Genomic DNA, 12955 nt, shown 5'->3' with positions numbered 1-12955 from the left:
ATTTTTGTGTTGTTAAATAATCGAGAATCTTATTTGAGATGTCTGATTCGGTTCACTAAACAACTTACCATCACCTAGCAGAGTTCATCTTTCACCGTAAGCACTTAACACTAATTTTAGAATATGTAAACAAGTTGTAAGCTAGGCCTATTCCGTAATTCAACAACATATCGCAGGAACTGGTAATTTAATATGTAGTAATAATACCGCTACCCTTTATAAAACCACAAGGATGGTGGGTGACGATAATTTTAAGAACTATTTTGAAACGAAGTTTTGAGTGAAGTATCAGCCCTTGTAGGTCCCCCCCCCCCCCCCCCCCCCCCCCAAATAGCAGCTGATTAGGGGATGGTACGGTATATACCCACACTATTATTAATACACTGACAAAATTACCGGTTCCTGTGAACATATTTTAACACCTGACGACATATGAAGGGTTGTGAATAGTGAATGTGAGCAACTGCATGTGAATGCACGGGCAATGGAAGTTGATGTAAATAGATACATGTAGTATGTGCATGTATATATATTTATACATGCACATACTATATATTTACATTAACTTACAGTGCCCATGTGTGAATGAGTATTTCATAGTGTTCTTGTCTGCTTGTTGCAATAATATAGTCCCGTCCAATTTTATATGGATATTTTTGTGCAAGGGTTATATGTATAAAATTAAAATTGCATGGGGAAAAGTTTAGTAATGCAGAGCTCTAATATCCTTTATTATCTCTCATGTTTTTTAGACATTTATTCACAAACACATAGGCCTACACATAAGAGTTTATAATTACTATATATATTTAAAAATTAATGTCATGCCTTGGCTTTTAAGTACATTTTAAGAATCATGACAAACAACACTTTTTAAGATACAATTTTCTGTTTTATTGTTATATTCATGGAATAAAAATCCCATCCTGTGTTTTATTTGGGATATCTATTCCCATTCATGCTCAAATAGGATATTTACTGCCATTTCATGTTTATTTTGGGACATTTCCTCCTATGGGACATTGTATCCCATATTAAGTTTAAATATGGGAGTTAAAATCCTATGGGAGAAATTATATTTTTTCTCCCATAGGATTTTTGGTGGGAGTGAAAATCCCCCAAGTGGGATTAAAAATCCCTCCAAAATCCCATGGGATTTTTTGATTTCAGGTGAAATATCTTAAAAACTACAATAGTTACAAGTGTAAATGTTGGTGCATGTCTTGTGGACATAAAATCCCATCTTTTTTTGTAAAGGGTTTATTTGTATCCTTAATAAAAGGGTTGGCGAAACTCCGGACTTTTGTCGTGTCCAGAGTTAAATGTCGCACTGTTAAAGTCTCTTTCACTTAAAAGATATATCTCTTTAACAAAGAGAGATATCTCTTTAATGAAGAGATATATCTCAAAAAGAGATATCACTTTTTATAAAGAGATTGGAATACACACTGCATTTGAAATATCTTTTATATAAAGCACCGAGATTGCAATGAACTCTTAAATAAACAAAACTGCAAAAGTGAAGAAATATTTAATATAAAGCACTGAAAAATTCACCATACTAACGTTCCAATACCAGCGTATCACGTCGCTTGATCGAGCATACAAATTTCATTTACTCATCGGCTGTATGGTTTCAATGAAATTTAGTTTGGATGACCACGCTATGCCATTTTTTCAATGTGATTGGCCACTGGAAACAAAAGTAAAACCTCTTTCAAATCTGGAAAATCTTTAGAGCCCTGTTGTGTAGGTAGACATAAAAATGCATATCCTTGCTTGACGTCATAATTTGAAATAAGCATGAAGGTAGTTGTACTGAATATTATCTATAGGGAAGTAGTCTCGGAAAATTGACATTGTTTAATCAATATATTCAACACTTGAAAAGGGATATTTCCCCAATTTTAGTGTCGGCTCTTCATATATTTCCGGATATAAATTGTGCTTCAACACAATGCAGCGTAACTGTGATGACATGATGACGGAGTTTGATAATTAGACCCAGTAAATCAAGTCGGTTTTGTTGGGTGCGCGGGTAATTTAAGGTATGCAATTGCATGACATGCTATCATATTGTTTCTTTATTTCAAGCGTGGAAAGGCTTTTAATTTTGTTGTTTCAAAAAAGAAGAGCGTCGTGGTCAGTCGTCTGTCATGGCGCATCGAAAGATAACTTTAGAACTCCTTTGCTTGACGTCATAATTTGAAATGAATTTACTAGTCTACATAAAGGTACTTGTATTGAGTATTGTTTGTAGGGAAGTAGTCCCGGAGAATTTACACTGTAGATGTACAGAATTTGTGAATTGCGTTTGTATTTAACATTCAAAATAGAGATTTCTCCTATTTTAGTGTCGGGTATTCACTAACAGCGTGACGCATCGCTTGATTGAGCATGCGCATTTCAAATCTCACTGATTGGCCGTATGGTTTCGATATGACTACGCTATGCCTTTCTGTCAATGTGATTTTGCACTGGGACAAAAGAAAAACCTCTTTCATTGAAATATTTGAGAAGCCTCGCCCAAATAGTTGTACGCTCAATCAATCCAAGTGTCACGCTGTTATTGAAACGATAGTACATGTACTTCCTCCTCAGATAATGGTTTACAACAAAAACTAAACATTTTGCAGCGGAAATGTAATGACTGATGTCTGAATATCAATATATTGAAACCAAGATCCTAATTTTCGATAAGGCAGGCAGACTCTTGAAATGCTGGTATTGAACTAGAATATGTAGCTAACTACAACTATCTTGCGGTTTCATGTTGTTCCTCTGGTTTATTCTAGACCTTGCTCAAAAACAACTATAGCAAAAAGCTCTGAAAGCATTTGTCAAACGAAAAAGGATTTCATTTTACTAAACCCTGATATTAAAACCATTATTCATCAAATCAATAGTACTATATTCTTCGGAAATCTGGGGTTACTAAAAATACATTATAACTGTGGTACCCATAGACAAAATTTATTCAAACCTACTTTGTGATAAACTAATATTTAGTGTAAACAGAGACATATATAACGCGGTGTAAACAAATCTGCAACCAATTTTGCTGTACTGTCTGAAAAGGGAGAAAATTTGCTTGGGTTTTATTTTCGCTATATTCGCGATTATATAAACGATCGCTAGATATAACCACTGCAAAGTGCTGTTCAAAGTATTTGGGGGTATGAGTTCATACATGAGAAGGAGTTTTTCCGCGAAAATTAAACCATCGTGAAATACCGAACGATTAAAAATCGCGAAACTTTAGCCCCGCGAAATTAAAGCCCTTTACATTAAGAAGCATGCTAAGTTACTAGTACAAATTTGCAAATCTTGGTCAGTCGTTTCCTTGATGCATACCGGGAATCAAATTAACTTTTTGAATCAAGCAATTCGACATTGTTTGGGTCTATAAACTTTTTTTATCACCAATGTTAATACATTTAAAGATCTACCTTTTGTAAGAGTATCCAAGTTTAAAAAGAATGGCATTTACACCTTAAATCAAACTCTGATATAAACAAAACTTTGGCTTTAAGAATTATTTAAGATCAATTAAAAATTGCAAAGGAGAAGTCGAACACGTTTTCGTATATCAGCACATAAACTTTAAAACATTGAAAGAGGGCGTTACCAAAGAATTCCTCGGTATGATAGATATCGTCTTTGATGCAAGAGCAATTCAGTGGATGATGAGAAACCTTTTTTATTCTCATGTAGTCATGTAACAAAAGAAATGGTTATTTTGTATTATTGTAAATGTCTTTGAGCCGAAGTGTCTGATATTCATGAGCAGAGCCTTTACGGTGAACTTACATATGATATGTAAATTCTAATTTTACTTATTGATCTCTACAATCTCTTACATTTATTGTAACAGTGCCATTTTACATTAGCACCAATTAATTTTGGTTGTTTTTTTATTTATAAGATTTAAGAAATGTATTGTAATATACGTATAATTATGTATATGTGGTATGCCAGATGATATACTAATTATCTAAGAATAGATATGCTACATAATTCGACACGATTTCAATACGATTTTGTACACCTTAAGCCTACCTTTGCTTGATCAATAGCAATCCCGAGTATAATTGCATAAAACAATAAGATACCCCCCCCTTAAATTTTGATTTCTAGAGTTTTCCATCATATGATGTTATGTGGGGACAGCGGTGGTCACACTTTATCCAAGAATTTATTTGAGATGGTTTGATTGATTGTTTATGGCTTTACGCCGTTTTGACAATAGTTCAGCCATTTTACGGCGGTTTATTGAGATGGAATAAAACTTAATAGAAGTGTTTATTACTAAGTTTAGTAGTTTTCGAGGATTAGATATATGGTGTTCTGTAGATGTGCAATAAAGTTTCAGAATTTTTATTTTCACCCTGGGGGCCAAATGAGGGTTGAAAACGAACCCCCATACGTTTTACGAGTAACCAAATCTTCTTTTGGAAGATGATTGGTGGTGTCTTTTAGATGCGCAATATGGTTTCCAAATTTTCATTTTTACCCTGGTGCCCAAATGGGGGTAAAAAACGTGTTGTTTTTTCTATGAAAAACCCAAAATTCCACGCACTTCTCTTACAATTTACGAAGTAGGCAAATAATCTTTTGGAAGATGATTGGTGGTGTCCTGTAGGTGTGCAGTAAGTTTTCAGAATTTTCATTTTCATCCTGGGGACCAACTGGGGATAAAAAAAACCGCGGTTTTTTCTCGATAACTCCTCTTACATTTTATGCAGTAGACAAAGCACAACACCTGTTTGAAGGTAATTGGTGGTTTTCTATAGATGTGCAATAAAGTTTCAGAATTTTCATTTTCATCCTGTGGGCCTTGAAAAATAACATGTTTCTATTTAAAAATCTGGTTCCCAGAACGCCTCTTACATTTTATGCAGTAGCCAATTCTTCTTTTGGAAAGTGATTGGTGGTGTCCTCCTTTAGATGTGCAATACGTTTTTCACTTTGAGGGGCAAATGAAATGGAAAAACGACGAACAAAAACTTGGTGCCTAGTGCATTGTGTCATGTGCTACAAGAATATACAAATGTACATGTATTTGTTTTCAGGGTTGGAATCTCAACCATTTTAAAGATATTTGAACAATCAAAAAATGGTGGGGTTGGGATGAGCCCAGGACATATAACAAAATAAAGATTATTAATAAGGAATTATTCTCCCGGAACAATAACAAGAGGCCCACAGGCCTTATCAGTCACCTGAGTACTAGTGAAAAAGTATTACTACTCCCAAGGGATATGAAATCGAGAGAAAAAATTCCTGTTCTGAATATCTAAGCTAAATTCTAATGTCAGCAACAGTATAAAAGAAGATGTGTTCTTAAAACTTCAATGCCCTCAAAGTACATACACTGATGAAAGGCTTTACATAATATAATAGGTGTATTAACATTAAAAGAATAGTCTTTTCATATAAAAACTTAATAAATTCGAGATGCACATGGTTTGTCATTTTTGACACATGCGCAATATCTTAGTCCTACAGATGGGAAATTCTTTCGGTTCTCGGTAATAATCGTGGATTTACGTTGTCTTTCCATATATGGTCATATCGAAATTCGACAAACATGTAAACTTGACATTTGTTGACTTGTAACGTGTAAGATGCGATGTTATATTTTAAAAAGGTACAGCTATGTAAACACTAGGCCTAAGTATACAAGCGGAAATACTGTAGGGATGGCCGCGTATAATTTAAGAAACAATGATGCATTTTTATAAAGAGAAATGTAAATTCAGAAATCAAACGATTACACAAATGAAGAGTACAACACTGAGGTATACATTTCTGAGAAACATAACTTACCCCCCCCCCCACCCCCCCCCCCCCCGAGTTACAAACATACATAGCCCGTTGAAACAGAAATTAACACGGTTGCATGTTTCAATTAACAAGTTTACATGCTTGGATTTTCAACACGATGACCCTCCACAGATGTACAGATTTTGTGAACTGAGTGGGTATTTAAAATTTAAAGTCTTCCTGTAAACATAATATTCACAAGGTATATCACGCCGTCATCTTGGTTTTCTATTTTAGCAGCTGCATCGCTTGAAAATTTCGGAGAAAAGTTCGATATAATATGATAATTAGACCCCTACCGTTTAGAAGCAACTCTGTCAAGGTCTTACCTCTCGCATCGTCATGTTGAACTGGAAATAAAGTCCATTTATCTACTATAATCAGCCGTCACATTTACAAAACAACAGAAACATATCATTTATCTGCTATGACTTTGAAAAACTAAACCCAATAATAAATCAATGAATTCAATCGAAATTTTGAGAGAAAAAAATTATTTTGGTTGAGTCCAAATTTTTTTAGAGGCCTAATTTGAGGCCAGGCCAACTTTTGAGGCCAGGCCAAAATTTGGGATGGAGCATAATTAGAGGTCAGGCTAATGGGGCCAGGCCAGGTTTTATAGTATGCCAGGAAATACAGCCCCAGAACATGACGGAGGCTCTATAGATGTCATCTCCCTGTCATCACGCCAACCAAGTCACTCAGGTCTCAATCTCTCATCTGTGTTCCTCTGTACATAGGCCCTATACCTTATTGCTATCGCCCAGCACGCGTTTTGCTTCATCACCAACTATGATAGATAAGCATTGATTAGCCACTGTCCATTGAAATTCTTTTTCTGAAAAAATAAACCGGCTTCTTTTTTCATGATTTATTGATTTGAGAGACTTTTTTTTCTTTGAAACCAAACAATGTTTATAAATATCCGTTATCATTCTGTCGCCGTTTATGGTCCTTTGACCCAATTCTAGTGTTAAATCTGATTGTAACATCTGGTTTTCTGATTCTTTTTTATGCTCCACAAGAAGCACCTCTCATCGCAAACTGTAAGGCTCAAGTGAGCTTGTTAGTCCGGCGTCCGTCCATAAACGCTTAACATTTGTGACTTCTTCTCCAGAACGACAGGGGCAATTTCAATCAAACTTAGCACAAGTTATCCTTGGGTAAAGGGGGTTCAAGAACTTTTGATCAAATGAAGGGTCATGCTCTCTTCAAAGGGGAGATAATAATGAAGGTAAAAATAACCCTGGAATTAGGGTGAATCAAATTTTACATAATGCATATATGCAGAAAAAGAAAATCACATCGGTATTGAGCAACCCCCATGTTGTGTGGATTCAAGTTCAGTTATGTTGTATCCCCTTTGGGCACAATATGGGGTCAGACTTTTTCATTGGAATAAGTTTGAAAACAAAATCATATATAAAAGCTGAGCAACAGAAGGGCCACAGTGACTTAGGTGGGCGATATGGTCCACGGGACTCTTGACAGTCTTGTTTTCTTTTCTTTCCACTTCGTGATAAATATCTGCACTTTCCTGATATTTCTCGCACACGTTTCATACTTGCATATGTTCCTATAACATCCTGGATTTTGTAACTAGAATAACCTTCATTTGACATCTGTAGAATGATTTTGCTTTGCTTTGTCGTCATAGGGGGCAAAATTAATTTTATTTGCATTTGACAAAATAATTAAACTACGAGTTTCCATACCGGAAGTGATAAGTGGTTGTGTCATGGTTAGTAAAGACAATATTTTCATTGCATGGGTCCTTAGGTCCATGCAGAAAATATATTAGCAAGATTAAACCGTATGCTGTGGGAAAAAGTTAGTTTGCGCATCGCATGCATAAGCATACTCTTCACGTGCTGCAAGGAAAAAAGCTTTAGCTTGATGACCCGACCTTTATTTATAGATTGGAACCTAAAATCTGTGTAGTTTTACTGCAAAATGACCTCTTACGAAAATTATATATTATCGAAAGAAATCGTTATCTTACTGTGCAACAGGATAATGCATATAAAGAGAAATCGTTGCTTAAAGAGCAAACTAATAAGCTTTCTAAATTTTACAGGTATGTCAGAATGGCAGAAGGTGGAGTTGGTCTAGAAACAGTTCTATGTGAACTTTGCGAAGATGAACCAGCGCAATTCTTCTGCCGCACGTGTAGTGGGAATCTATGCGTAAACTGCAAAGTAGAGCATAAAAGTAGAAAGATTTTCTACCGCCATGATGTTGTCAAAATGACCCTTACAAGGAAAATGGAAAAGGATGGTTATGGATATTGCTACGTGCATCCAGAAAGCAGATACGAATTGTGTTGCCATGGCTGCGAGGTGCCAGTTTGTACCAAATGTATCTCCGGAGTACACAACGGCCACAAAGTGACCGATATATCCAGTATTTATCTGGAAGCGAGGAGCAAGATTTCAGAAAATCTAAATGAAATCGAAGCATCTCTAATTCCGAAACACACAGAAAAGTTGGGGGATCTCGACAATGTTTTGAGCGATGTTAACAGACAATCAAGGGACTTGGAACAAACCGTAGCAAGACAATCACAGGAACTGATTGACATTGTACAGTCAGTTGAAAAAGAATTTATTAAGAAAATATGTGTGGAGAAAGAGAGCCATATTAAGGAAATTCTAGGTAGAAAGGCGGAAGTCAAAGACCATATTTCCACATTACAAAACTTTCAGGATTCATTAATACAAGAAAGAGATTCCCAAAGTATGACTGATCTAATTTTATGCTCGAAAAATCATTCAGATATCCCTCATAAAAACAAAGTGTTCGGTACATTGTCTTTTCAGAAAGCGTTTTTCACAACAAGGGGATCATTTCATGAAGAAGTAAGAAATATGTTTGGCATATACTTTCCCTCCGTCATTTTTGTTCAACAAGGCAAAAAGCAAATAATGACCAAACCAAAGGAAATGAATAAATTCAAATCTCCAGTAACAGCACCAGTAGGTTTGGTATTTTGTCGCTTGAATGTAGACTTGGCATGGATTCGTGGAATTAGTCCGAAAATAAAGAAAATTGATGGAAAAGGCAACTCATTGGCAACTATCACCACTCATACTGATGTTGGCCGGCCTTCCGGTCTGATTGAGCTAGAGAACGGCAGTGTTCTCTACAGTGATCTTGAAAACAAGAAGATAATAAAAGTATCTAAAGATTCACAAGAAGTGGAGCTAGATCTGACATGGTATCCGATGGGGCTGTGTATCAGTCGTACAGGACATATTCTCGTCTGCGTTGCCTCTCTGTCGTATAAGCATACAGGCACTTCAGATGTTGGGAAAATATTGAGAATTAACACCGAAGGAGACATACTGCAAGAGATAGAGAAAAACGGAGAAGGAGAAAGCTTGTACACTAGACCCATATGCATTTCCGAAAATATCAATCAAAATATTTGTGTATCGGACTATTTTAAGCGAGCTGTGATTGTTGTTGAAAGATCTGGTCTCTTTAGGTTTGCTTATGATGGTGGGGACATTTATAAAAGTACATTTTCGCCATGTGAATTAGATAATGACAGTGTGGGAAATATTGCAGTCTCTGATCAATGTAATAATTCAGTTCACTTGTTAGATATTGATGGAAGTCTTATAAAGTATTTGCTGACAGAAAAGGATGGGATTTTTGAACCGAGAGGTTTAAAGATTGATAACGAAGATAGATTGTGGATAACTGAAATATCTACGGAGTATGTGAAAATTTTCAGGTACATGGAATAGATATACGAAAACACCCACTGCAAACTGGAAAAGAGGATCATTTGGAATTATAATTGATCTATAAGTCACACGTGGAGTGATGCAGGACGTAGTAGTAGTATATCATGGACATACATTGTAATACTGATTCTATAGAAGGTTAAAGGTTTCGTCTTTGTTCATTTAAAAATAAAATTTACAATTACATGTATTTCCGTCTTGCCTTATCAGATTTTACAAAGCTGAAAGAAGGTAGAAATCAATATAAATGTCTGACGTAGATTTTGAAAACAGCATATTCAAATCTGAAGGCGTTTAGTTGATTGATTGTATATTGTTTAACGTCCCTCTCGAAAAAAATTTTCCGCTCATATGGAGACGTCACCATTGCCAGTGAAGTGCCACAAAATTTAGGCCTATGCTCAGCGCTTACGGCCTTTGAGGATGGAGGGATGTTTATCGTGCCACAGCTGCTGTCTCATCCGAAGGATGAGGTCTTACGATTAGCAAGGGGTACTGAGGACCTACTCTATCCCGGATCCCCAGGGGATTTTTAAGATTGATCACTGTTCGTTATGGTCACTGTTCATTTTCTCCACTTATCATGTAGGCCTACATAAAGTTGTCCAGATTAGAATAAGAACGACTTAGAAAAATCGACAATGGTGATGTCTCCATATGAATGATTGATTTATCGTATCTTGTTTAACGTCCCTCTCGAGAATTTTTTACTCTATGGAGACTTCACCATTACCGGTGAATGAAAACTTTCTCGAGTGGGACGTTAACACCCAAACCCAAGATTGATTGATTGATGTTTTCCGCCACACGCAACAATATTTCAGTTATCTGGTGGCACCCAGTTTTTATTGGTGGAAGAGAGAACCCAGATACCATGTACCTGGGAAGAGACCACCGACTTTCCAAAGTAAGCTGGGAAACTTTCTCTCTTACCGGCGCGAGTGGGATTCGAACCCGCGCCGACAGAGGTGAGAGGCCGTGTGATTTTGAGCGCGATGCTCTAACCACTCGGCCTCGGAGGCCCCTACCCAAACTCAATAAAGAGGTACAAATGCGAAATAAAACTTTTAAAAAGTATAGTTTGTTGATATATCTTTGAACTTAAAATACGTACAAGTATCTTGGATAAATAGGATTTTACGCGAGAAAAGTTCTTTATTCCTCTATGTAGATACATTGTAGTTTGTGCAAGGAAAGAGATTTTGAATATCTTTGTAAAACAAATATCCCCAAAACAAATGATGATCAAGTAATGGCTCCCGTAGGAATCCGCATTAGAATAGGTCTTCACTATGTTGCGCTCGTGAGATATACTTTTATTAGGATGATTCCGATAGAGTTTAAGACTGATATAACTGAAAAGTGTTAGAAATTCTCATTTGTTATTACCTGGATGTCATTAGATGTAGAGACCGGAAATGCTTTAAACTGGTACCTTGTTGACCTCGCTTCTCTACGAGTGTGCAGGTTGAATCATGGCCGAAAGAAAATAATTCCTGGAACTTTGCATGTTTTATGGGACTTTCCTTATGAGGTAGGCCCTCCAATTTTTTATGAGATGTAAATTCAAGTATTGTGTTTGAAATTTTGTGAGTCAAAACCATGAAAGAAGGATTTAAATATTTTTTTGAATTTTTGTTGTAGAGGTGGGTGATTTGGCTTTTGACCAGCTGATTTTGCACGTGCTTGACTTCGATGTAAACAAACTCTCAGCCTTGCTGGATGGGTATGTATGTTTTGGTATGAAAATTCTCATTAAGAACTGTACTACATGATGTGAAAGTACAACTTCTGAAAAGTTTACTTTAAGGCAGCAGGGTCAGGTCAAAGGTGAGTAATTTTGGTAAGAACATATAGGCAAAATTAATAGAGTGGTGCAACCTGTAGCACCAATCAGCGGAGAACCAGTTTAGAAATGCTTTTCGCACGATAATTACAGAATCCGTATGATAGAGACGGATATTTTCCGGATTTAGGAAGGACACATCGACACGTCAATAGTTTTAGAAATAAAACTTTATAGATAAAATGCTTAGATTACATTAAAAATCATAGATAAATTAACAAGTTATATATGAATTATATTAGTAAGTCAGAATATCTCACTTTATTGAGAAAAGCATGTTTTAGGAGTTTTATGTACAGTACATGACGTAATCAGCTGCTCCATTGCGTCAAGATATAGAAGCCGCGAATCATAGTCCGCGGCGACAGAATTCTGCATTATACAATGTATATTCCATTACGAAGTTTGGCACCGACTGCTGCACCGAAGTTGAGGTATTTCTTTTATTTTAGCAAATACTTTAAGTATTAAATTACGTAACAAATTTAAATCATCTAGATAGTACAAGAAAGGGAATTTTAGAGAATGAAAGTATAGTAAATTTATTGAGTACTTAGAAATTCATATTTAATTCTTGACGTGAGTTTTGATAGTCGGGATTATGTATATTTTATAGTTATAGTTAGTATTGAAGTTATTGTTATTTCAACGGATCTAGTTGGATTTAATAAATTAGAAAACTTAGATAATTTTATAGTTCGGTGCAAAGTTCAGGTGCGTTGAATTTAGAATTGATTATTTATATCTTCTCTATGAATGTATACTTGGTAGCGGTAGATTTGCATGACATGCGTATGATATATATCCCTATTTCATTGAATATATAGTTTATGGCGGTGTTATAGATTAAGGGTGGTGGACTCTAGTATATTACGCACGGAGTAGTTTTAGAGTCGGTGCAGAAGCACCTTGCACCGAGTTACTTTAGATATTGTACTTAATTTAACAATGTTCTATTTGCATGATGTGCTATAGATTGTGGGGGTTGGATTTTATGCATAATTAAATTAGTTCAGGTTGTAATCCTGATCATTGAGTCGGAGATCCAGACTTTGCCCTTATAATCTGATAGTATTCTAGACTAGTCGTAGTGTTCGAGAACGACTACACCTGTAGCACCTAACACCGGACACCTAGTAGCACCGGGCACCAATCAACACCGGATTCCCATCAGTGTTTTATTACTAAGACGTTTTAGCCGAGCAATTGAACTGTGACTATACTTGTGTTTTTGATACTATCATTATTGTATTAACTATTATACATTTTCTTCATTGATATAGATATTCGAACCCTATTATTGTAACGAGCCTCATAGGTACCGGGTAGATACCTTCTTGGTGTCATACCATAGATTTTATAATATACAACCAACAGTCGTTACAACTATACCCCTTGCTTGTCGTAAGAGGCGACTAAATGGGACGGTCTTTCGGATTAGACCGCAAATTCCGAGGTCCCGTGTCACAGCAGGTGTGGCATGATAAAGACCCCCCTGTTCAAAGGCCGTAAGAGCCGAGCATAGGCCTAA

General features: G+C 36.1%; 1 protein-coding gene across 1 annotated transcript; it reads left to right on the top strand.

Annotated features, from left to right (window-relative positions):
* The first annotated feature begins 1827 nt into the window (after positions 1 to 1827).
* Positions 1828 to 9768, top strand: LOC125654716 (uncharacterized protein DDB_G0279899-like). Its single transcript, XM_048884755.2, has 2 exons — positions 1828 to 2048; positions 7904 to 9768. Exon 2 carries the CDS (start codon positions 7914 to 7916, stop codon positions 9576 to 9578), a length of 1665 nt encoding a protein of 554 aa, XP_048740712.2. The 5' UTR covers positions 1828 to 2048; positions 7904 to 7913; the 3' UTR covers positions 9579 to 9768.
* The last annotated feature ends 3187 nt before the right edge of the window (positions 9769 to 12955 follow it).

Source organism: Ostrea edulis, chromosome 7 (assembly GCF_947568905.1).
Source record: "Ostrea edulis chromosome 7, xbOstEdul1.1, whole genome shotgun sequence".
In the NCBI taxonomy this organism is placed as follows: domain Eukaryota; kingdom Metazoa; phylum Mollusca; class Bivalvia; order Ostreida; family Ostreidae; genus Ostrea; species Ostrea edulis.
This window is presented reverse-complemented; position numbering and strand designations above follow the sequence as displayed.